Below are 26,234 nucleotides of genomic sequence, written 5' to 3'. Positions count from 1 at the left end.
ACACCATTCTGGGATCCCACGCTATCGGTTGCCAGGGGTAACATTGTAAGAGCGATACAGAGATCAGAGCAGGAAAGACGGCTCGAGTAATTATCATCGCGGCGTTTAAGCGGAGAAATTACGAGAAAACTTAGAAGAAATGGAGAAGAAGAGGTCTCTTACAGGGAGAAACGTACTACCAGCGCCAAGCTGAGGTATTTAGAGAAGCTGGCTGATATCAAAAACGTTGACCCATACGAGCTGCCACGGCAGAACTCCGAACCACCTTGCACTGAAATGTTTCTATAAATATATTTCCTGTGCATTCTGAATAATAAATATATCTCCCCACTATCCTGCAGCAGTCCAGTGCTCGTCATCATTAGCAGTGTTTTTCTCTTACTGATAATATTTTATACCTATTGAGTTTATATTTTTAAATTAATTTGACTAAACATTTAAATGATCGTTTGTGTGCGCCGGTGCTTTTATTCCAGCCTTCTTAAGTAGAATGAATGCTCGGTACGTGCCTTAAATGGATGTAACGTTAACAAAGTTAAATATTGAATTAATCTTAAACAGTGATGCACAGTAGAGGAAAATTACAGTCAACTAGGCCTACCTTGAATATTAATTAAGCGTTTTGGGCATAAACATGTTTATAACATACAGTAAAATGACTGACAATGAAAAATGACAGAATAGTGATCAACATGTTTAATACAAATAAATAAAGGTTCGTATTGATCAAGTGTCTCACACTTCAGCATCGCGCTCACTAGTTAAGACCATGACTGACACCCTGTGGTGAAATAATGGCGTACGTTTACCAGCCGCTGCTTTCTCAGATCGGCTTGGGTGGATTAAAACTTCATGTTCAGTTGAGTTTGGAAAACTATGTACATAGTAATCATCAGAATATCTCTTCTCCAGTCTCTATCCGAATCCATTACCTGGCGGGCAGACCCCCAAAATGGCGGAAGGGGGGCGGGGCGCTGTGTCGTGACGACATCTCCTCATTCTCAATAGAACTATGAATGGCAATTGCTGTGCCTAATGAACTACAGTTCCCAGCAGCAACGCGTTGTGAGACGTACGTCAAGGACGTGAATACGTATGTGAAAATATGTGACGCTCGCTCTCTGTTCGTTTGCTGGACGGTAATGGCGGCGTGCCGGGGATCATCGTCCAAATGGTTTTTCACCCGGGAACAGCTCGAAAATACCCCGTCCCGTCGCTGCGGAGTGGAGCCAGACAGAGAGCTGTCCGGTCGACAGCAAGCCGCGAATCTTATACAGGACATGGGCCAGAGACTAAATGTGTATCCTTCAGACGCGCTGTTCAACTGGCAGGCCCATTTCTGTCTTTTGCTGCGACTGTTTGTTTTACCTTCACACCTGTAATATCTGTGATTTTTGTTTATCATGAATATTTGTAATAGTTATGTACTCGGCTGAAATTACTCGAGATTGTAAGTTAAACCCCGTTAAGTTAGCAGCTCGAGTTTATATCATGCGCAGGCTCTTGCTGATTAATGTTCCACAAATTGTTGACGTACAATTTGTATATATACATGTTAGCTAGTTTTTCTATAACTTCGTCTGTCTAATCGTAAACTACAACTACAATCGTGAGCTAGTTGTAACTCGGTTAATGTTTATGTTTAAGTTTCTCATCCGCGTGACAGCAGGCAGCTCACGCGTATGTCAGTGGCACGCGAGCAGGCCGGTTACCGTTCATTTTAAAGCCGCTCTTGCCTACGAAACCGGTCAAAATATGAATTATTTGATTGTTTTGATGTTTGTTAGAAATATAGGTTGGCTTTGCGACCAACTTGTATCGCAACGAAACACGAATACGTAATTGTAAGCAAATGACTGGAGTTACGTAATCTCACGTTTTCCTTGACTCTAAAAATCAGTTCTCAACTCACAATAAACACTGCCATTGTTTACATGCACAGATTTTATATGTACCACTCTTTCACCAAATTCCACAGAAATGTAAGTGTTTCCATCCACACTGCCTGCATCCATTGCTTATAGGCCTTCCCTTTCCAACCATATGAATATTCATGAGCTTCTGTGTTTCAACTGGATTGTTAGAATGTTTCCAAAGTGCTGTCAGTGCAACTGTTGATGCTGTTTCCAAAATTAAAGTAGAATGGATACACTATAGAATTATGTGTTAACTGCAGCAGTTACAATGACACATGTGAGAGACACTGTTATTATTAGCTGGTCTACCCAGCTGTGGTGACATTTTTCATTGTTTCTTGAAATCGCACTGGTGATGCTGATGTCTTAAAGGATTACTGCACCCTAAAATGAACATTTTGTCATGAGTTACTCGCACTCATGTCCATCCAAATCCGTAAGACTTTAATTCACCTTCAAAACATAAATGAAGATCATCATCAAACCTGTTGAGGTTTCTGTCCCTCCATTGAAAGTCCATTAATCTAAAACACACAAGAACAAACCTCATTGGTTCTTGCAAGTCAAGCATGCGTGTTTAAGCTTCCATTTACCATATTTGATGTGCTTTATGTATGTGCGTTTATCAGTGTTTATGTGAAAAAGCCAAATTAAATCCCGTTCATATAAAGCAATTGTGTCTCTTCAGATAACTAAACCACGCTATTCATATGGATTTCTTTTACAAGCTGTTTATGATCTTTATAAAGCATCAAAGTTTTGAGTGAATAGACTTTTAATGGAGGGACAGAAATATCTCAGGTTTCATCCAAAATGTCTTAATTTGGTTTTTGAAATTGATAGGTTTTATAGGAAAATAAAATGAGGGCGAGTAATTAACGATATCATTTTCATTTTAGAGGGAAATAACTCTTTAAAGGAGGCTTGCATTTTTTAACATGACCGTGTAATCTTTTCTTTCATCCACAGACCATCTCCCCAACAACATTATTTCTGGCTGCAAAAGTTGAAGAGCAACCACGGAAACTCGAACATGTCATTAAAGTAGCGCATGCGTGTTTAAACCCACAGGAGCCTCCACTGGATACAAAGAGTAATGTAAGTCCTGGGTAATATTATTAATTTTATTTTCTTCATAAATTTCCTCCACCTTTTCATCACACTGAATAATTTCTGCTACACTTGCCTCCATATGGCCCCTATCAGACAGTACACGTTTTTCTACAATGAGAGGCACCTTTTTAAAATAGTTTTCTATTGGCAGTGAGCGTTTTGCCCAATGTTTATGCACCCCGGGCGCCTCGTGTTTTAGACACCTGCTGCGCCTCACGTTTTTGTAGATGTGCTTTGACACCCGTTTCACGCATACTCACACAGTCTCCAGTGCGTATGCGGTGCGTGTTGCAGTACGTATGCGATGCAGGAGCCGCACGCGCTGTTGTGCTTTCACATATGCTGCGTTTGCAGTGTGTAACTGATCCGGGGCTGTATACCACAAACACAGCATTTATTCATTATTTTTTTATTTCAAATCCAAAAGTTGTTAGGCTACTGAACATGGCTTGTCATCATTGCAATTCACTTGTATACACTCTTTCATAGATGTCACGTTGAAACGCACTAAATAAACGTTTTATTCAATTCATTTATTCCAATTTTTTTATATAGCCTTTAGATTTATATTGCTCACGCAACGCAAGTGGCAAAACATTTAAACATAAAACGTTATAGGTTAAGTTAAAATCACAAACATTACAATAGACAAAAAAATCTTGTCTTTTATTTCGTAAATCTTTTTTTTTTTTTTACAAGAAATCCTGCAGGTCATAAAGAACTTTGTTTTTCCTCCTCCAAGAAAGGAGGAAGGACGAGTGCTATCCATTATGTCTCCTTATTTAGCTAAATGCCAGGTATGGTGTCGTTTTCCTTGCTTTACCTGAGGCAAAAAAGCTATGTGATGACTTTGAAACAGAGTAGAATTATAAGTTATATTCAAATTATATGCATCTGGTGAAATTACTAGATTTTCACGTACATGTTTATTTTAATGCGAACAATGCACTGTCACTTTGATTCAGCGCATCCAGCACAGCAAAACAAAGACTCGGTGCGGAAACGATCGGCGCACTGCTGCATACGCACTGCTCCTGGAATGCACTGCCGGACCGCATCTGCGTGAAAGCTATAATCCGTTAACATGGGTACGGAAAAAAATACGCACCGCATACACACTGGAAACGGAGTATGTGTGAAACAGCGTTAGCGCCTGAAGTTGAAAAAAAATTAACTCTGAGCAGAAAAGTGCCCGATGTCATTCCTGTTTTTTTTTCCATTGTCCAATCGAATGAATGTAGAGGCGGGCCTTCCGGTTTGGTGATGGTTACCTTGATTAGACTGACAGGACAGCTGATTCGGGGGTTGCCTAGCAAAATTTAAAAAAAACGCAGCACACGGCTCTTTTCTAATAAAAAAAAAGTCAACCAAAAAAAGGCAGTGAGATGCGCCTGCCATTTTCAAACCTGAAAAACGTGTTCTGTCTGATCGGGGCCTAAGAGTGTTTAGATTCTGTCGCTACAGAACCAGGCGTCTCACTAGTCAACTCTAAACAACTCGACTTTGATCAGGGGTTTCTCGCCTGCCAAATGTTTTTTTTATTGTCTTTTGCCAACTCCCAATAATTAACATTAAGGGTTAGTTAATGCAAAAATTACAATTCTGTCATCATTTACTCACCCTCTTGTTGTTCTAAACTTTTGTTCATCTCCGAAACACAAAATGAAGATTTTTTTTCTCTTCCATTTAAAGTATTCACCCAAAACAATCTTATGACGAGTGGTTTAATCCATGTGTCCCATTCACTTTAAATGATGAACCAAATTAATTTATGCTTTTATTCACAAATGAAGATTTAGCGCTTATTAATAGACCCCATCAAATGTGGTCAAGAGAACCGCAAACGTTCTTGCTTGATGCGCAAGAAACCAATGAGGTTTGATTTTGCATTTCAAGCACTTTTGAGCTTCCTTTGACCATATTTGTAAGTTTGGAGCCACTTAGGGTAAATGATGACAGGATTTTCATTTTTGGGTAAACTATCCCTTTAACTACTGTAACTAGCCATTTAAGAAGGACAGATTAAGCAAATGCCTCTATTTCTCTACATTCCTGTTCATGTGAAACTCGTAGACTCCCTTTGATTCTCCAGCAATGATGTAAATGAGGCTTACAACTAAAAATGGACTAGTGAGACTCTAACATTAGACATCCAGTGCGTCTGTGCTGGGACGGAAATCTCCCTTGAATGAGGAAAATACTGTCTCAAGGACTTAAATTTATAAAAAGCGTTAATTATGCGGCAAATAATTAGTGTTGCCTGTAATTGGAAGGGTGCAGAGGATACTGTTTATTGGTTGAAGATACAGAGAGACACATTACAAGCCTCATGTAATGATTGTCTATTGAACTTCAGGCATACCTCCAGCAAGCTCAAGAGCTGGTGATACTTGAAACCATAGTGCTGCAGACTTTAGGTAAGTCTATGGAAGGAGGTTCCTTTGAACTGAATATTAGAGTGATCATAGAGGCTTGCTGACAGTGGTTCACCTTTGGAAAAATAAAAGAATTTTGAATTTAAAAAAGCATTTCCACTCAGCCAGTTTTGACTGAAAAGTGGTATCATCATGACTAAATTTACCATAATGATGACCTTAAGCTTTGTTGCAAAGAAGCTAAATTGATTTTCACTTGATCTTGGATCTTCTGATTCTGATTATTTTGCAACAGGACACATGGGTATCAATGATTCTGCATTATTTCAAAGGCTTTGTTCTAACTAATGCATGATTCTTTCATGATCCACAGGTGTTGAAAGTTGTGTGATTCAGTTAGGAATGAAATTCATGTGCTTTATATTGCAGGCTTTGAAATAACAATTGAACATCCACACACTGATGTGGTGAAATGTTCCCAGCTAGTGCGAGGTATAGACTTTCCTTCATATGCTCTCTGCAAACACCATTAGAAATAAAACAGTGCTGATTTAATCTTTGAACTATTGGCTTTTGAACTATGGCTAAGCATGCAGTTCATGGAGAGGTAAACCTCACTGTATCAAGTGTAATTAGGTATCATTCTTACTCGCATGTAGAGTTTGACTCGCTCTCACTCTTGCCTTTCTCTTTCTCTCTGTTTACTTCCACAGCAAGCAAGGATCTGGCACAGACTTCCTATTTCATGGCTACCAACAGGTTGTTATCCAGAACCTCATTTGTTGCACTGTGACTGCACACTATAGCTTCCTTTACTGCAGGTTACCCTACCAGTGTCCAACACCCTCCTTGCACCGGTGGCTACTGGGACGCCCCCCCTCTCAAACATGCCCTCAGATCGGGGTGTGGAGGGGGTCCGGCGGCACCGGCCCCGGTTGCAGTGCGGTGTATTGTACGGGGGATCATTGTTGGCACAGAGGGGTTGAATGCACAATGTGAAGTGTAGTGCTGCTCTTGAACCTCACGTTTGCTCGGTTACAGAAGTGCATTTGTCTAAAAAAAGACACTTTGGTAGCCTGAATAGCAGCTAAAGATTACACAGATGTAAACATTACATAGAAGTTCTCATGGTAAGTACCCAGACCCCTTTGTTTTTTCCTATGATTTTGCTATTCTCAAAGTGATAATTAAACCTTTGTTTTAGTCTTTCGTATTCAAACTATTTAGACATATTTTTTCATTTGTTTTTATTTGTTTTTGTCATTCAGTGCCTGACTTGATTTTTGCGATAGACATCCGTTGTGCTTCCATTGTGATATACCTGTTTTAATGCAAATGAACCCATTAAGGACCTGTTTGAATTTGTAAATTGAAATAGTTTCATTGGCTTTGTATTTTTATATGCTTTATAATCTGTAAAAATTGTTGTAATACAAGGTCCTTAAAGGGTATAGTCTACTCATCATTGTAATTTAATCAAATGGAGGAATTTGATTTTGTGTGTTCCCCCTCATTGTTTATTTATTGTCTTCATTAAATTAGGTTAGCTGTCATTAGTATTTGCCCCCTTTTTGCATAGGGACACTGCAGCACTGTATGCGATGTCTGAACATGGGACTAGAGCAGCGTATGCTAAACACATGGTCTGCATATAATATGAACGTTGAGGTTTTTTGTTATTTTCTCAAACAAAGAGCATGTTACCCAAATGACGAGGACTTTATCTGTTTTTGAAGCTGAATTGAACAGAATTAATACATCTGCCCCAGGTTCATACAGCCAAAGACAGTTGATGGATGATCTGATCGTTTTTATTCCCTTGTGTGTTTTTCCTTGCAATTTTTTTATTCTTGTGAATAAAAGTAGAGGCTGCATTGTTTTTATCACCTATAGCTAATGCATTTTATGAATGTCTTTGTTGCATTAGGATTTAAAAGCTCCTCTTACCCCATGTCCAAACATTGATTCTGTTCTGTAGCACAGGGTTACCATCCAGCTTTGACTGAGGCTTCAGATTATTATTCATTTTCATTAAAATAAGCTTATAACTATACCTCTGTAATATTGTTAGCATGTTGGTTGAGAAATTGTTGATTCCTCATGGCTTCTTTAGGGACTATTGATGCTGTTTTTCTTCTGGCATCAGTATAGCAGAACAGGTGACTGTAGGCAAATTCACAGAGATTAAAGAATAAGCACTTAATGAGGCCAAACAGCTTTATGCCTTTCATTACATGGGTTTGCATTTCTTATGTGGTAAATATGGATGGTAACCATATGCTTGTTTGCTTCACTGTTCCCTATGATTCTGTTGACTGCAGGGCTTTACGTCTGTTATTGAATGTGCAGTTTTATGTCAGTAGGATCAGGTTTACCCTTGATTATGAGTAACAAACCTGTTATTTTTTTGCTAGCACAGTTTTAATTCCACATTGTAGAATTTCTTTTATAGAATCTTTTTTAGGCTTTCTACTGCTATTCTAAACAAATGTAGGTATGCTACAATCGATCAACTGCTGATCAGAATTGGCTGACTACACTGACATTAGGCCTTGTAGACTATATTCTCATAAACTGATCCGTGTATCCGTGGATATGTTGAGTAGGCCTACTTGTTTTGTTTTTGTTCAACTTCTCAGTATTGGATGGAAAACAAATCTTGATCGGAGCATCCCTACTCATGTTGTCTTTTGCCATTCAGATTGTACCCTTTGAAAATTACTGTCTACCATTTTGTAGAGTAAAAAAATAAGAACTGTAGATTTGGAGAAAAAATGCTTTTATTGTAATGTCTAAATTGTAAAATGTGACTAAATTGCATGCAAGTAGTTTTCAAACTGTGCAAGCAAATTTTGGAAGTATGTTGCTCAGAATTGGGGAACATCTTAGTGGCTGTAATGCTTTCTTAACCTTAATAATACTTTATAGATGTTCAACATTGCATTCCATCTCTTCAGCAATTGATCGGTTTGTGCTCTTTCTTTGTTGTCTCTCTTCTTCCTCCATGGCGTGCTACTCTTGCAGTCTGCACCTCACCACCTTCTGCTTGCAGTACAAGCCCACAGTCATCGCCTGTGTCTGCATTCACCTGGCTTGCAAGTGGTCCAACTGGGAGATCCCCGTTTCCACTGATGGAAAGCACTGGTGGGAGTATGTGGATAGCTCAGTTACACTTGAACTTCTTGATGGTAAATGGACATTCCTCTAAATTACCACATAAAGCTCATTTTGCCCTATTTGTAAGTCACCCATGATTTATATTCGTTTTAATTTTGTCGTAGAACTGACCCACGAGTTTCTGCAGATACTGGAGAAGACCCCTAGCAGGTTAAAGAGGATTCGTAACTGGAGGGTGAGCAGTTAGAATAAATCATGCGTTTGGTGCCTTTACATTGTTAAATTTGGTTAAATTACACCGTTTTTATATGTATTCCTAGGCTACACAAGCTGCTAAGAAGCCCAAATCAGATGGTCAGGCCTCAGATAGCAGCTCTTTAGCGGGACCCTCGTTAACCCAGGACCTGTCCTTGATGGATGCCCTTCCTGGGGTCTCCACAAATACCGCTTTCTCCAAAGCCTCCACGTCTTTTCCAGTGACCATGCCAGGCAACTCAAGCAGCAGTCTTTCTCTTGATTCTATTGCCAGCATGCAGGGAACCTCTTACACTTACACCGCCCCCAGTGACTGGCCTCAGGACCAAGTGCGCGCAGACCTGTATTCGGTCAAACAACTTCCCCCCCACACGTCTATGCACCCACATCGGCCTGACAAAAGTACAGAGATCAACCCTGCCAAACACGAACACAAGGCCAGTGGTGGGGCCAAGCACCAGGCAGTGACCTATCCTCCACCTGCAGCACCCACACAGAAAATGTCTCTGGACAAGTACAGGGAGAAACACGCTGCAGAAATGGCGGGCCAGAAACGCAGGCAAGAACAGCAGAATGTGGAGACTGAGGTCTATGGTGCTCCAACACAGACAGATTACCGCAAACACCTACCCCAACTGTCTCACGGGCAGCAGGGAGCAGGAGCCACCACTGCCTCACCCCTGAAGATGAAACTGGCTGTCCCTGGGCAGGACAAACGTGAGAAAGGCAGCTCTTTAAAACTGCGTCTTCCAGTCCCCTCCCAGAGCGAGAAGGGGGGATCAAGTAAAGAGGAGCTAAAAATGAAAATAAAGGTGTCCTCAGAGCGACACAGCTCCTCAGACGAGGGTGCTGCAAAGAGCAAACATTCCAGCCCGCTTGTGAGTAAGGAGAAACACAGAGACCACTCAGCCCATCGTCATCATCACAAACACGGCCACTCGCATACACACACACATAGCGGCAATGGTAGGAGCAGCCTCGAGCCACCCGCAGCTAGTTCGGCCCTTAGGAGCCCGGTAGGTTCCATTGGTGATGGTGCAAGCTCGGCATCCAGCTCCTCACGCAAGAGGTTGAACCCCGACGCCAGCCACAATCACCACTCCAAAAAGAACAAAAGCTCCAAAGGCGGCCCAGGTAGTTCCTCTCATTGTTCATCTGTTCAGCAGTGTGTCTCATCTCAAAACTCTGTTCTTAACCTTCCCTTCCCCCCTCCCCCTGTCACATACCAGGTGGGCTACGGACATCTCAGCACCCTAGTGAAACAGGACAGGAAACCAGTGGAGAGCCATGGCCCTGAGGGCGCCGGCCTAGCTAATGGCCAGCACACAGACTACAATGATACATTTGACATGCTTGATTCGCTGTTAAGTGCCCAAGGAATGGACTCCTGAACTGATAGGAAAAGAGGATAAAATATAAAAGAAAAATCAGGCATAGATTTCATTATTAAGAAGAGAAAAAAACAGGAATGTGAAGATTAAGAGAAAGAAAATAAAAATGCTTCCCGATCTTCTGGCAGTTCGGTTCAGTCTCGCCATCTCTGTATAACTGCTGCTTTTTTCTCAGTATTCCCTCATGAACAGTCAGTATGAACGCTTGAGCCGGTATGTGAATTTCAGGGCCATTATAGTAAAAACAAAAAAATCTTTACATGATAAAAATGAGTGATGAAAGTTTTGCCACAGTGAAGATTTATAAGACTGAAAGCACCCTCTAAAATGACTGACGCTCCTCTCATTTGTTAGTTAGAAGGAATGCAGAATCAAGATTTAAGTTTCCTTAGCTCCTTGGATGTTTTTGTTTCCTTTCCCCTCATCTGATACCCTCTATAAGAGCTGCATGTTTAAAATGAAAGGGATGAGTTGTTTACAGAGTGTGGAGAAAAATTTACATACATTCTTGTATGTCAAAAGCTGTACCATAACTTCTCAGGTTTGGAGCTGCTTGTAAAATATATATATATATAAATATATGAGGGTGGGGGGGATTTTGTGACTCAGTGTTAGAATCTATCGTTGGCATTTCTAGCGCAGCCTTCCAGTGTTGGCTCTAGAACTGGTGTTCCATGTTCCAGAAGAGGGTGAACTAGCAGGCAATCCACACCCTGCCAATTACCTGGCATGTTGTCAGAGGCCATGCAATTTGTACATTTTTTTGACCTTCTTCAAGATGACCTTAAGCTGGATGCCAAAGGTTGTGCCTCAAAAAGTGTAGTTCTATAAAGTTTACATAACCTTCGCTGTGAAGTGCATTTTATATATTTCTTGGCTTGAAGCAGTAGCCTATTTGTGCTACTCTGCAAGTCGATAACAAATAAGAAACATAGGTGGGTAAAAAGAGATCAATTTCATTATCACAGTGCTGACCCAAAGAGATATGGGCTTTCACAGGCCCTCAACATTATTTCTGAATATGGATGAATGTTTTTGACCTTTTGATTTTCATTTTTTCAGCGTGAGGCTATTGGTAAATGAGGCCAGTATTGTACAGAGCATCATTTTACTTTTAATCACTGAATTGCAGTTGGATAAGGCAAGTGCAAACCCTGGCACTTTTTCTCCCTCAGTTTTATTTAGATTTAATAAATTACATGGTTTCCAATACCTTAACCTCAGTCTTTGTGTATTCGATCATTTGTGTTAACTTACTGGCACGTTTGTCAAATGACTATTTACAGGTCTTTATTATAAATAGTTTTTTCCATGTCAAATAATGTTGGCTCACAATGTCAATTTGCTTTGTATCATTGTTTTAAAAAGTTACTTTTTGATTTGGTGAGTAAGTTTTCAGTTCACTGGTCTATTGCAGGTTTGGCTGTGATGAGAGATGAATGGATGTCCCAACAGTTCCTCTGCTGACGGTCGTTGCCTTGGATCTCTGCAAACAGAAAAATTGGCCCACTGTTACAAAACACAAGAATGTGTGGAAAACATAGGCTACATATGAAGACTTCAGACGCAAAAGCATCTAAGTCCGTCAGACATTTTTCTTTAAAATAAGCATTTTTGTCAGGCTTATATGTACATGTTTCTACCTAAGTACTGGTACTTCTGAATGGGCTGAGGCTGGGATTTAGTGGGTTTGAAGTAAAAGTATTTTATGAACGTATACTATATGCGGAGAGCATTCACTCGGTATCGTTATCTTAATTTTGACCGAAGTGGCTTTTAGAGGCTTTTGCATCTGAACTCTTCATATATACAGTGGATTTAAACGTCACTAAAGAACCAAAGCAAATATTTCTTTCTTTTTCAGTAGAACTACAATGTACCTGGTTAGGCAAGCCTGGACAAAGTGCTTTGCATGTGTAGTGAAGTCATCAGACAGAGAAGGCATTAAGCCCTTTCTAGCTCCGATGTAAAAAAGGGCTGCCATCTTGTTCATGTGTGCAAGTGGTGGTTTTCCTGTGGCCATTTCAAACACAGTGCAGCCAATGCTCCAGATGTCTGATTTCCGTCCATGACCAGTCTCGCTTATGACCTCTGGTGCCATCCAGTATGGAGTGCCATGCACAGACTTCAAAAGGTCACTCTTACTTCCATTTGAAGTCTGAAGACAGCTAAGACGACGAGCACAACCAAAGTCGATTAACTTGATCACTCCGGTGGGCATAAGCATGATGTTGTTCCCCTTCAGATCTCTATGGATGACCCTGTTGGCATGAAGATAGGCTACACCTTCCAGAATCTGTCGAGTGTATAGAATGAAGACCTTCTCTGGCAAGGGTCCAAACCGGCTCAGGATATTTGAGATGGAGCCACCTGGAACATACTCCATGAATATGCTTACAGTATTCTCGCAAAGAGCTGTTCCCAAGAAACCAATGATGTTAGTGTGGTGAAGGTTCTTAAGAAGATCCACCTCTCTCTCCAGGCGATCATACTCTTTTTCTGCCATCTCTGAAGTTGAAGCATCCAGTGCCACCTGTTTCACTGCAATCAGCTGACCTTGATTGGTTAGCCCACAATACACCTATAAGTGGAGATATAGAACAAAATAAGAAACACATAAACTTTATATTTGATTGTGCTTGGAGAACATTTTGAAAATCATTTTTATTTTAAAGCTAAAAAGGGTGCTTTGAAATGTTTATAATTAAAACACCTACTGTCCCATAAGCTCCTTTACCCAGAACCTCTCCTTTTGTCCATGTGATAGCATCATGTGAGCAAGATCCGATAGTGTTATGCAGTTCACCTGAGGAAACACCCTGATGGATGAAAGAAAGTCAATGCTATGAGCCATAGAATATCAACTTAAAGAATGGGGTTGTCATCCCTGCTTTTGGAGAGCTACTTTCCTGCAGAATTCAGCTCCAACCCCAATAAAACAAACCCAAACCAGCTAATCAAGGTGTTGAGGGTTACTTGAAATTGCAGGCAGGTGTACAGAAGCTGAAGTCAGCATGAAAGTAGCTCTTCAGGAGCAGGACTGGATACCCTGACACTATATACATGTGAAATATGTTAGAATGTTACCCCGTTTAAAAATGTCCTAAATTTTGAAGGCAAGATATGTTTGAACTCTGTGCCATCTTCCTTTTCAGTCTTGAGTGTTTCAACATCTCTTCTCTCGAGTGAGATCAACTCCTCTGCCAAAGACCGCAGCAGGTCATCGGTGAGGGGTCCATCACTGGCCTCATCTAGAAACCTCTGGTGTACGGGTGATACCGTTCCGTCACTTGTCCAGATATTGATCAGAGGCTGCGTTGGCAATCTGCTCACACATGATATTTCAGGTTCACTTTTGACACCTGACTCTATTGGAGTCTGTTCTTGATGTATTATGTCCTTCATGAGATTTGTTTTCGGCACAGTGTTGGAAAGTACTTCTTCAATCACTGACAGAATGGAGGCACATTGCCTTTCTATGATTGAAATTTCCCTCCCATCACCCTTACTAATGGGCGTTTCAGATTTCTTCTGCTGGACAGTTTCACAAGCAGAAGTTCCAAGGACATGGTAGTTATTCTCAGAAGGAGGTGGGTGTTTCTTCATCCCTTTGGTAATATTATCCCTCCGCTTGAGATGCCTGCACTTAGCTCGACTGGATCTCTCAGATTGCGCTTGTTTCCTTCGGTTAACCTCCGCTGTTTTTTGGCCCCTCGCTCTTGGTCTTTTAACTTGAAGAGCTGTATGAACCTGTCTGTCTCTCTCCGCAGAACTGTCTACTCTAAGATTTTCATAAATTGGAGTTGCAAACATTTCATAGATTGCCGGACCTTCATCTCCTTGACTGATCTTCAGAAACATGTCATTGTATGTAACATAATCGACAGCAGACCTTGCTCGCTGTGCTGCTCCTGATGCAGGCTTTTTGGATGCTCTTGCACTTCTCGGATCTCTGTGAATTTGCTTTTGACTGTTATTGCTTACTTTCTTGTCATCACTTGACCTCATGTGCTGAAAAGGTTCAGAGATCCTTGTTGTTGGGGCTTCATCTGCAGTTTTTTTGCAAGCCATTGTAGGTGCCCTTGGCAAATATTTGTTAGTAGTCTCCCCTGCAATTACTAGGCTTATGGGTTTACTTTCTCTAAGTTGCAGCTTCGATTGAATTGGCGAATTTATCCTGTTCCTTGTAGTTTTAACAGTACTTTGATTTCTGTGTGCCAGGACATTGAATGACTGATTTGTCTGAATAGATGTTTTGCCTTTTCTGTCATTTCCTTTGGTTGTCTTAACTGGTTTGTTCTTTTCATGTGTAGTTTGTTCTACTACACTAATATCCACAGTGGTGAAGTGCTTCTCGTCTGCGATAAAACAGGATCCTCTGACTGAAGGTTGTATTTCTCTGACTATGCTTTTGTGTCCTTCAGAAACGGTGCAGTCGATAGTTGGACACTTTCTGTGAATATCCTTTGAGTTTTCAGTTGTTTTGGAAGACTTGCATCTCGTTTTAGCCTCAACCTCCCTGACAGTCAATCCTTCGATAGCTGTATAGCCTTTATTGTTGTCTGAAATTACATTGTTTGTATTTTTTGTGGAATTGTTCATTACGGAACTGACTAAATCCTGAAAATCCAAATAGGTCCCTAATTCCAAATTCAGTGACTTCTCTAAGCCCACATGTGTCTTGTGTTCATCTTGAGGCACTGTCTCATCCTCTTCCTGGCTACTACTGCTGCAGGAGTTACTCTCTTCACTGCCCAGTCTGGTGCCTCTGGATCTTCTGGAAGGCTCCAATCGTTGTCTGGATTGTGTTAAAATGGGCAAGATGCTGCTTTGTTTTAAGAGCAGTGGGTCCTCGAGACTTGAACGTGCAGAGCCATCTGTGTATCTATTTTCCAGTGGAGCAAGATGTTTGTGTGTCCTTGAACATAAAGTAGGTGGCGTCTGGTAATCACAGCACAATAATCAAAATCAGATTTTTAACATTTATTTTTGTAGTTATTTTTTTTTTTAAGACTTCCCTCACCTTTTGCCTGTTATTGCCATCCCCCGTGTGTAGACCTCTAAGCCCTGTAGTTAATTGAGAAGTTTTATTACATGCTTTCCCTTCATGTGACAACCTTCACAACAATATTTTTCATTCATGGTAATCAAATTTGCATATAGACACAACTTAAAAGTAGAGTTTAGGCAATATCTTGACCTAAGCCTCCCCTTATAGATTGTACAAAGTATTAGTGCAGACAAGGAGTAGTTTTAGAGCAGGCCAATGGTAATGTCCATAACATTACCCCACTACTGGCATGCTATGAAACTACTCCTCATCTGAACTAATACTGTTGCCTGGCGACAAAAGTTCCCACACTCTCAGGCTATCTTTGCAGCCGATCAGGCGAGGAAAATTCTGCGATCTTCTGAAATCAGGCATTGGGGGTTGCACAGCAGCTGGATCATCCTGTCACAAAATCTGAAGGATGTTTTGCAAAAGATTGGCTGCCCAAAACAACAAACGACTACAGACTAGTTGCTCTCACTCATAATGGAAATTTTGGAGAGGCTGTTCTTCATGCTTTACCTACTCCTACCTGGATAAATGTACCTCTGTCAGGATTATGTTCTCAGAGATTGTGACTTCTCCAGTTTCTCTTAATCCATTCTGTTTTTCTAACTGTAGTACAACCTCCGGGCAATACAAGTAAATGTCTCCTGGGTCACAGACTACCCTAATAACACAGAAATTACTAACACTGGCACTACTTCCCTTTTTGTTCATCATATACACAGTGCATTTCTAGTTTGTGCTACCTGTAGCTGTTCTTTAGAATCTCAGCAATATAGAGAGCAATATAGGATTTCTTGAGCACTGGGAAGCCAGTGAAACTATGTAAAATTCAAGGTAATCTGGTCTGTTTGGGGAGCAGCACCAGCGCTCTACACCAGTGATTCTGGCTCTCCGTAGTATTCCATGATCTGTAGCTATCTTCTGGATTGCATGGAGTTTTACTAAAAGCAGACGTCTGCAAAATGATCAGGTTCTACTCAAATCATCACTGCTCAGACATTCTACGACCTACCAACAAATGCAGATTGAACATGCTCAGTCAATTAGAACAAACTGCAATAGACGCTAACAGGAGTAACCAACTGAACCCGTTGGTCAACATCTGTCGCTAAAGTGTGTAGTTGCCTTAAAGGGTTAGTTCACCCAAAAAATGAAAATTATGTCATTAACTACTTACCCTCATGTCGTTCGACACCCGTAAGACCGTTGTTCATCTTCGGAACACAAATGAAGATATTTTTGTTGAAATCCGATGGCTCAGAAAGGCCTCCATTGGCACAATACACTTTACACTCTCAAGACCCTTAAAAGGTACTAAAGACGTCGTTACCAAGTCCATCTCACTACAGTGGTTCTACAATAATTTTATGAAGCGACGAGAATAGTTTTTGTGCGCAAACAAAAAATCTAAATAACTTTATTCTGGGCCTCAGACGTGAACTCCCGAAGCACCACGACACATGCGCGAGAATATGACATCGGGCATCCATGAAATGCACACTTTAGCACCATTTTGAGCACTACGCCAAGACCTAAAGCACAATCTAAGTAGAATTCAACAGCTTAGATATACGGCGTGTCTTCCTCTGCCTGTAAACAAAGCTCCTCACTTCCGAGTCATGTGTGAGAACGCCGGCTCTATTCTTGCGCATACGTCGTGGTGCTTCGTGAGTTCACGTCAGAGGCCCAGAATATAATTGAATAAAGTCGTTATTTTGAGTTTTTGTTTGCGCACAAAAACTATTCTCGTCGCTTCATAAAATAATTGTAGAACAACTGTAGTGAGATGGACTTTGTAACGACGTCTTTAGAACCTTTTATGGGTCTTGTGAGTGCAAAATACATTGCTGCCAATGGAGGCCTTTCTGAGCCATCGGATTTCAATAAAAATATCTTAATTTGTTTTCCAAAGATGAACGGAGATCTTATGGGTGTCGAACGACATGAGGGTAAGTAATTAATGACAGAATTTTCATTTTTGGATGAACTAACCCTTTAACTAACTATTTAAGGCTAATACACTATTTCAGCTGATGCATGTATGTACAGTTTTAATTTTTTACTGTGCTTGTTATTTTTCCAATGTTATCTGCCAAACCGCATTCCAGGAATTGCCTTTATGCATTTGTATGTATGTGTCTTTCTGTATGTATCTATTTATCATATTCTGTTATTTTTTAATATGAGAGATTTTTTTCACAATTAACAACTGTCTATACTTACTGTTATTAATGTTCGCCCGTGCTTGCAGCAGCACGCTTGCATCAAGAAAAGGGTCTGTCAGCATTGGTGCAGACTTGCTGAGCTGAGTGGCATGAGCAGCAGGAAGAACAGGTATTGAGGAGGAAGTCAAACTGAGTGATGGATGCAAAGGCCTTATTTTGCCCCAGTCTTTTCTGCTGTTCCATAGGCTGGGTAAGGATGAAGTCCGACTGAGCGAAAAATCAATTTACATTAGCATGTTTATATTTTTCAAAACATTTAAAAATTAGCTTTTGAAGTGTGCTGAATGATTCTGAAAAGTACCCCCCCCCCCCCCCCATCTCTCTGTGGATAATGGCGCACCCTGGAACCATAGACTTATGCTGACGACGGCTTGATCCTGTAACCGTACTCCTCTGTGCGGTCTTTGTCTAGAAATGAGAGGGAGCCACTGAACGGACATGGGGTTTCATGCAGGCAGATTGTTTGTGAGGGCAGTTTGTTTGTGCAGTTTATGTTTACACAGCTGCTTTTGTTGGTGTTTAAGTGTGATTTGTTGACTTGTGATTGGCTCTCTTGTTTATCTGAATGCTAATTTAGTTTGAGGAAGTGATGAATGGATGTGTATGCAGTCAGTTGGCTAACCTGCTTCGTTTCCTCTCATCTTTGCCATCTTGTGTGACGTCCATCTGTGGCTCTATACAGCCATCAAAGCAAATCCTGTTATCTGTTGAGACATCCAAACACACTCTGGGTGAAAAGGGTCATGTAAAATGTTACTGTGGAGCTAAATTAAAAACTCACTTTTATCACTCAGATCCACTATCCACAGGTGGCACTAAAACAGTACACATTTTTAAATTCTAATTAAATTCATCAACATATTAAGATCGGTAACACTTTACAATAAGGTTGTATTAGTTAACATTAGTTAAGGCATTAGTTAACATGAACTAACCATGAACAACACCTCTGTTCTGCATTAGTTAATCTTTGTTAACGTTGGTTAATAAAAATCCAGCTGTTCATGGTTTGTTCATGTTAGTTCACGGTGCATTAACTAATGGTAGCAAGATTTTAGTAATGCATTAGTAAATGTTGAAATTAACAAAGATAAATAAATGCTTTATAAGTGCAGTTAATTATTAGTTCATGTTAACTAATGTAGTGTTAACTAATGAACCTCATTGTAAAGTGTTACCTTAAGATCTATATCATTGCACATGTTTATTAAATTAAATACATTTTCCTAGAAGCAATAATAATTTTATCATATACACGTAAACATCACTTTTTGTGTAGTTATTAGAAAACAGTTTTATATTATTTATACAAAAGTTTGAAATAATAAAGCTACAGAAAATGTAGCTTTGACAACAGGAATAAAGTACATTTTAAATATATTAAATTGAAAACAGCTCTTTTAAATTGTATTACGTTTCACAATATTACGGTGTATACTGTATTTTGGATCAAATAAATGCAGCCTTGTGAGCACTTCTTTCAAAAATATTTAAAAAACATTTAAAACATCTTACCGACCCCATACTCTGTGTGTGTGTGTGTAGATAGATAGATAGATAGATAGATAGATAGATAGATAGATAGATAGATAGATAGATAGATAGATAGATAGATAGATAGATAGATAGATAGATAGATAGATAGATAGATAGATAGATAGATAGATACTGTATACAAAAAGTACCTCTCACAAAGTCAGTCCTCTAAAGTAGCCCAAGCCTCAATGAAACCAAACGTTTTACAGTTCCTCTGAGTCTTACATACTCCTTATCTGCGAATGTCAGAGGTTCTCTGCTGATTCTCTGTAGTCTGAGTCATTTGAAACAGAGGAGCCCAAAAAGCAGAGTCAGACACACCCCTCTCATTGTCATGGGTCCTCTGAGGGATGGGCTGAGTCTGAGGCTGCAGTGTTTGTGTTGTGTGTGTGTTTCAGGGGCGGTGGTGGCTGCCAAAAGGGGCTTTTTGAAAGCCCGGTGGACAGAGAATTACTGTCCTTCTGGAATTATTCTGCAGGTGTATTCTGTCTTCTAGGATGAGCATAATGGATGTTTTTCAAGTCTAGTTGTTGACTCACCTTGGTGGATGTCTGCATGGTTTTTTTGTGCAATGATAATCGCAGCTGATTCTTTCTGCAAAAAATTAAAGTCGGCATGAAACAGAAGTTGCAATAGCCTTTTCTTCCCTATTTTGACGTATATCCCAGTGAAACGGCTTCTCAAACAAGAAATTAATGGGACCTGATTTTGTCTATCGGGAATTGATTTGGATCGTTGGATCATTGTGGTTTGCTATTGCTGTGATCTCATGTGAGTGACATGCCGAAAACATCATCAGGGAAGAGAAGAGATGTCATTGCAAGAGATGATGAACTCTTTCCCCAACATTGACAACATTTTCAGACAAGCCATGTTTCACTGTTATACGGCCTTCTGAAAAAGTATAAACTCTCCAGATCAAAAAACAGGCAAAAGAGAGGTAAGGGAAATGTTTTCAATGACACAGCTGGTATACAGCAGGAAACAAAACTGCACCTTTCACAGAATCACACATGACTAATGCACCTGTTGACTACTGACCATCTGGTGGTGGTCCATTCAATCAACTTACACCATCATTAGCCAGCTGTGATGCCTGTGACTAAGGCTCAGCCTAATGGAACGCCATGAAGGGCTTAATTAAAACATTTACATCTAATCGGTTTTGCCTTTACAGTCCCACTGAGACTTATTTATTATTTTATGCAGTTTATGTCATTATATTTGTCCCCTTTTGTTTACACAGTGTAAATGTATTTCTGTGGGAGACACTGCCAAGATTCACTGCATTAATGAGTAAGTCATGTTAAAGCACCTGACCTTCATCACATCTGAAACTGGTGTGCAACAGCCAGGTGTAGGAGAGTAGCTGGAGTGTACAACAGGACTCGGACAATAAGGCACGCCGTCCAGACAGGTGAATATTGTTTCAAACACTAAAATGAGTCAACACATTAAGTACATAAACAGGTTTCTAAATAATTGCGCTACAAATAAATGAATATAACACAAAATTATCACGGAAAAAGTTATTTGAGAACTGAATAAACATATAGGTGGTATTGCTGGTACCCTTATATTCACATGCTTGACAAAGAACTTCAGTAAACATTGATCGGGAATACAGAAAATATTAAATGATTACATGTAGATCTCTTCCACAATTTATGAAAAGAAAAGTGTTGAAGTATGCAACGTTTTACCTGTTTGCATTGAAGACTCCATTATTCTAAAAAGATCTTCCTTCTTGGTACTTTTGATCTGAGAAACGTACCACAGAGCAGTGTGACCTCTCCGATCAAGGATCTTCATGTCACTGGAAATCAGAGCACGTGGATCAGTGACTATTTTTCATGAGAGAGGCTGCGAAATCACATGCACTCTCCATTTATCTTAATTACAATTTCATCATTTTACATTTTTCAAATACCTTACATTTGTGTTTGATGTTTATATTTTACATTTCCATTACAGTTCCAAGAAGTAAAATGAACCCAATTGAAATTGGATTCCTTACACCGGAAGAGACATAAGTTCTTTCACCACTTCCACAGGTTGATAGACCCATGGCATCTCCAGCCCTTCAAACAGATCCACATCTCTTACAGCCAGCATCAGTGGGGTCAGTCCATCTCTGTTCTGTTTATTTAGGTCCATCAAGTCTGTCCGGGCCTGCAACGCACAAACAATATAACTCATTCGTATGAATTCATTCCAGCCATTGCTTGAGGTGAGTGCAAAAATATCTCGCTCTCAAGGCAGATGGCCAATACTGATCCATCGGAGAACTCCCAGTGGAGTCTGGCCAGCTTTGTCTCAACCTCGGGTTGATATCACATTTCAAACAGTCAAATGGCAAGTGTAAGTTAAAGTCTGAGCTGCTAACCATCAGGTCCTGTAGACAGCAGAGATCTCCCAACCAGGCTGCTAGTGAGAGCTGCCTCTGGTGCGGTACGTCTCTGATCATAGCCATCAACAGCTCCCTCTGGTGTGCTGGTTGACTAACATGAAGGGCTGTCTGGTTGTTATCATTACAGAGTGTAGCATCAGCTCCTCTTTCCAGAAGGAAATGCATCACCTGTGTTCAAAATGTATGTATGTAGTTTGAGCAATGCACAAACAAGATGGTGATATTAAGACCAACATCATGATTGCAAATGTGATATTACAACAATTCAATAAGTTAATCCTGAGTAACACATTTTAGACACAACATTAGCTGTTTTCTTTTTTTTTGCTCCACCAGTGAAAATCGTTCCATGCGTCTGTGATTTTTAACTAATTGGTTGAGTAAATGATTCATTGACACTCATAAACACTTGTGTATCTGAAATTGCTCCCATTTCACTATTCCCTACATTACTCCACTAACATAGTCCACTAAATGAGTGAATGAAAAAGTAAGCGAATTTGGACATTGAGGGGCTGTTTACACAACACCATTTTCAACTAAAAATGGAAAACCTTTAATGCGCTTTGGCCATTAATTTACACGACAACAGCGTTTTTACTTTTGAAAACGATACCGTTATCATCTCTGTGCAAACTACAGAAATGTGAGTTTGTGAAAACAGTGACGTCATGCGCATATTACGTGTTTAGTCTATAGGCGTGTAGTTTTTCTTTACAAAGTGACACCGCCAACTACTGGCCTGACATGCATAATACAGCGTTTTTTGTCATTTTCGTGGATCCACATGAATGGATCGTCTGTAACATTCACAAAGGAAAAGCTTTGAAATTTTTAGTACAATGTTGTCATGTAAACGACAAGTGCTGCAGATGCCATCTTCTACCAAGATATGGGAATTCATTCACCTTGGCCTTCAGTGCATGGTTATTATCTACTGCAGTGGTCGGCAATCTTATGGCACGCAGAGGAATAATCACTGAAGTGCGCACCTCCGGTCACACGAATGGTTTCTCGGATCTGCACGCTTACATTTTAATAGCATTATATCACCTAACTTAATAGGCTGTGAGACTACGATGAATAATTATCTCAAAATGTACATCTGCATGCAAGTTCGAGGGACTTTATTTAAATGAAATGCATACATCTCTTTAGCTCTTGTCCTGTGCCATTGATTATCCCGCCGCGTGCCAATGTTGGCACACTTGCCATAGGGTGCCGACCCCTGATGATACACACGTTATTGAGGTACATATGAGAGTGCACTCGATCAAGTCCAGTTGTTTGGGACACTGCTACATAAATGGTCTCAAATAAATAAAGGTATAGAGGGTGAATTCAGACAGTCTTTTTTATTCCTTGAATGAATTGGTTAATTGAATGATTTGCTCTCATCCAAAAAATGTCACTTGTCACCACTTAGTGGTGTAACTATGTAACCTGCAGAGTGAGTTACTGCAAAATCCGGTAACAATTTAGAATAATGGTCCGTCATTAATATAACTAAGCAGGACGTAATGCAGGACTAATGAGTAGTACTACATTAACACTTCAGCTACTACTATTAACTAATATGGAAACAAGCTTAACTAATCAGTAAGTAATATCAAATTTAGGACTAAGATGGTTCCTTATTAGGTAATCAATAATTACTGAATGGGATTGGCATCACTAAGAACTAATAGGTAACTATGACAAATTATAAAGAATTACTAATTAATTACTAATCACAACATTAACGTATCTGAGATGTGACAAATTGTCTTTTTTTACTCTCAATGTGGTCATAAAATGCATCACTAATTACTCAAGGGTTACCTAGTCACTATGCAGGAACTACTAGTGACCTGGACCATTATTTTAAAGTGAAAAAGTTACAATTAAAAATATAGCTGCAAGCAGCAATACCGGGGCCAAGTGCAAATAAGAAGACAAGACATGTCAAAATGCCTGGGAGTGTCAGATAAATGGCAGCAATGAGCAATTAAACACATTTTCAGATGATTTTAGGCAAAAAGGCTGGAAAATGCACTGTCTATGGGAATTTCATGTTTTGTTCTATTATAGCACCACCAAGAGGCACAATCCTAAAAAAATGTATATGTGTCTTCGGAGTGAGCCCATTCATGTGTGTCAATTTTGGTGAAAATATCTAATTTCGTTTTGGAGTTATAGACATTTATATGAAAAAGCACATAAAAAATGACTGACACCTGACTTTGATTGGATTTTACTACCCCTTACTATCAATATTTTGACAATATTTTAATTTGGGTTATAACATCTTTCTATCGACCTATGTTTCCGAACTTCTGATGCTGGTTTCGTCTCAATCGGACTAGTTTTGAAGATGTCAGCTAATGTTTTATAAGAGCTAAATTACCACGATGCACAAACCATATGCCGAAACCTGGCAAGTCTGGTATCGTTGGACTCGGCGAGGATTCAGAAGACAAAAAAAGTTACTCCCATGAAAATAAGTCAACCACACCCAAAGTTATAAGCGTTTGAAAAACATAATAATTCTCCACTAGGTCGCGCTGTTTCGAAACTTCTCAAGCTCCTTCAGGGCATCGTGCTGATGACCCATACCGAGTTTCGTAACAATCCGTTCACGCGTTCATAAAATACAGCATTTTAGCACATAATTCAAAATGGCTGACAGCCAAAATGGCCAATATGGTAAAATTGGATATCAGACAACTCGGCATGCCGTCCTGAATGTAACAAGACCACTTTTATTAGTCATTGGATTTTTGGACAGACGGTTTAGAAGTTATAAGCAAAAATAGCTATTTTTCGTATCTCCGGACCAGTAGGTGGCACTGCGCCGAAACGCTGCAAGTTGCCTCAGGTCATACTAGTGATGACATGTCCCAAGTTTGGTTTGAATACGATAAAGCGTTGCGGAGATATAGCCTTAAGTGTATTTTCGCAACCGCTACGTAAAATTTGTTTGCGTGTTTATCGAAAACGATTTGACGAATCATCTTGAATTCCATAGCTTTTTGTCAGCATGGTCTGAAGATGATCTGGTTCAATTTCCGTGAAAATCAGAGCAACGGCCTAGGAGGAGTTCGCAAAAGTAGGTTTTTCAGTTAATTAAAAATGGCAGACACAATAATGTTAGTTAATAGTTATTAATGAGGCTAATCTCATTCAGTAAGTATTGATTACTTAACAAGGTACTATCTCCTAAATTCGATATTGCTTACTGATTAGTTAAGCTTTTTTTATATATATTAGTTAGTAGTAGTAGCTGAAGTGTTAATGTAGTACTACTCATTACTCCTGCATTACTTCCTGCATAGTTACCTATTAATGACGGACCATCTAAAGTGTTACCCAAAATCCTTATAACCAATGCACAGACACAAATAAAAGGACAGATACAAACAATGAAATGCCCCAGTGATGTTGGACTGTATATTAGTATCCTTAACACTAACTGTTGTGCAATCTATAATATAGATATTAAATAAAGAAAACAGGAAGTAGTAGATAGGCTACTAAGTGATATAATGCCCATTATATCCCAATCAATACATTACACCCCATTACACAACAATAGATTTACTACACGGAAGTCGGCTATAGTTTCTGCCTTGTTTTGATCATATCACCCTAATGTCTCGTACCCTAGTCAGACCCCTCCTGCAGGCACTGATAAGGGGAGTGCAGCCTTGTGAATCATGGGGCAGGTCAATTTCTTCCCAGGAGTAGATTCCCTGCTCCAGTCCCAGAGTCAAAGCCTCAAGCTCTTCCGTCAACAGCTGCTCCACAAATGTGCTTCTTTCATGTTTACTCATGCTCCGGTGTTCTGGCAGATGCACAAACACTGAAATTAGCTGCAGTTCTGGTGCACCTTCCTCAGTATTCACAACGTGTAAAAGAATATGTAAAGAGTATATAAACATGTGACTATATGTTTATGATAACAGTGGCGTGCAATACAATTTGAAGTACCTTTGATAGGTTCCAAATAGTTTTTTTTCTTGTTTACTTAACACATGCACCCCCCCCCCCCCAAAGCAACTCATAATTTACTAATAAACAAAAATGAATAAATGACCATGCACTTGCATATAAGAAAAAGAGAAGCTCTTGTAAGCCGAAAAATAACAATTCATAATGCATAAAGTTATGCATCATAGAACTTCCCAAAACAAATTATTTGAAGTTAAAGTAATAGTAACTAAATAAGAGACCATAAAAAGTTTCTTGTTGCTGCTTACGTAAATTAAAAGCAGCAACACTCACCTGTGTCACTCACCCGTACTTCTCTGGGCTGAAATGTTTGAGTTATATGAAGTTAAATTAGTTCCAGTGTTTACGTCCTTGTCTTTTAAGAGTCAGTCCTTTGTCTTCATTGCGTCTTTGCCTGAAGCAGATTTGAGTTTACAGCCGGTTGCCTAGGAGACTCTACCAAGGAGAGCTTTGGCATGAAAACAATGAACTCACCGTGAGACCTTTGTTGTGGTTTCTAAGGGGAAGTGTGCATTTTGTATTTGTATTTCATAATAAGACGTATTGTATTATTCCCACATTGTACACCAGTACCACAAACCTTATATCACAGTTAGCATATAAACTGTCTCATGTAGCCTCTTTGCATTTGTGTTGAGCAGAAGCTATCCTGGGATTCATTCTGTGGGGATAGAATTGCATTGATTGACCTTAAATAGGACCAATGGCCTTTATAGGCAGAATTACACAGTCGAATTCTCCTGCATTAAAGGATCATAATACAATGATCCACTTCACTGATCATGATCTAACTGAATCTTATATCTTTTACAGTGCTTACTGGAACACCATAACATTTCAGATTTAG

General features: G+C 39.8%; 2 protein-coding genes across 4 annotated transcripts; one reads left to right on the top strand and one right to left on the bottom strand.

The window, feature by feature from the left end:
- The first annotated feature begins 1,111 nt into the window (after window positions 1–1,111).
- Window positions 1,112–11,390, top strand: ccnt2a (cyclin T2a). Of its 3 annotated transcripts, XR_013816921.1 has the most exons (11): window positions 1,112–1,300; window positions 1,901–1,982; window positions 2,886–3,014; window positions 5,386–5,446; window positions 5,834–5,896; window positions 6,118–6,163; window positions 6,446–6,534; window positions 8,429–8,592; window positions 8,686–8,756; window positions 8,842–9,910; window positions 10,006–10,176. XR_013816921.1 is itself a non-coding variant. In XM_079822248.1 (10 exons), exons 1-10 carry the CDS (start codon window positions 1,143–1,145, stop codon window positions 10,071–10,073), a joined length of 1,911 nt encoding a protein of 636 aa, XP_079678374.1. In that variant the 5' UTR covers window positions 1,112–1,142; the 3' UTR covers window positions 10,074–11,390. The 3 variants fall into 3 exon arrangements, 2 of the variants coding, with proteins under 2 accessions (XP_079678374.1, XP_079678373.1); XM_079822248.1 differs by lacking the exon at window positions 6,446–6,534 and having other exon boundaries at window positions 10,006–11,390; XM_079822247.1 differs by lacking the exon at window positions 6,446–6,534 and having other exon boundaries at window positions 8,842–11,390.
- On the bottom strand, window positions 11,263–21,565 carry map3k19 (mitogen-activated protein kinase kinase kinase 19). Its single transcript, XM_079822246.1, has 12 exons — window positions 21,374–21,565; window positions 20,923–21,159; window positions 20,691–20,803; window positions 20,308–20,423; window positions 19,527–19,581; window positions 18,074–18,155; window positions 17,450–17,658; window positions 15,191–15,234; window positions 13,255–15,108; window positions 12,885–12,986; window positions 12,048–12,748; window positions 11,263–11,653 (listed from the first exon to the last, which is right to left on the bottom strand). Exons 3-12 carry the CDS (start codon window positions 20,797–20,799, stop codon window positions 11,563–11,565), a joined length of 3,363 nt encoding a protein of 1,120 aa, XP_079678372.1. The 5' UTR covers window positions 20,800–20,803; window positions 20,923–21,159; window positions 21,374–21,565; the 3' UTR covers window positions 11,263–11,562.
- Between the last annotated feature and the right edge of the window lie 4,669 nt (window positions 21,566–26,234).

The sequence above is a fragment of the Gobio gobio genome (genome assembly GCF_949357685.1).
Source record: "Gobio gobio genome assembly, chromosome: 7".
NCBI classification, from domain to species: Eukaryota; Metazoa; Chordata; class Actinopteri; order Cypriniformes; family Gobionidae; genus Gobio; species Gobio gobio.
This window is presented reverse-complemented; position numbering and strand designations above follow the sequence as displayed.

Bases quoted from the DNA above. Each gene is read 5' to 3' on its own strand.
- ccnt2a (XM_079822247.1), top strand. From the start codon at position 1,143: ATGGCGGCGTGCCGGGGATCATCGTCCAAATGGTTTTTCACCCGGGAA. The intron at 1,301-1,900 runs GTATCCTTCAGA...TCTAAAAATCAG, and splicing joins ATGGGCCAGAGACTAAATGT to TTCTCAACTCACAATAAACA. The intron at 8,593-8,685 runs GTAAATGGACAT...ATTTTGTCGTAG, and splicing joins TACACTTGAACTTCTTGATG to AACTGACCCACGAGTTTCTG.
- map3k19 (XM_079822246.1), bottom strand. From the start codon at position 20,799: ATGAAGATCCTTGATCGGAGAGGTCACACTGCTCTGTGGTACGTTTCT. The intron at 18,156-19,526 runs GTGAGTCAACAA...ATGTCTCAACAG, and splicing joins CCATGCAGACATCCACCAAG to ATAACAGGATTTGCTTTGAT. The intron at 12,987-13,254 runs GTAACATTCTAA...TTCATCCATCAG, and splicing joins TTAGGACATTTTTAAACGGG to GGTGTTTCCTCAGGTGAACT.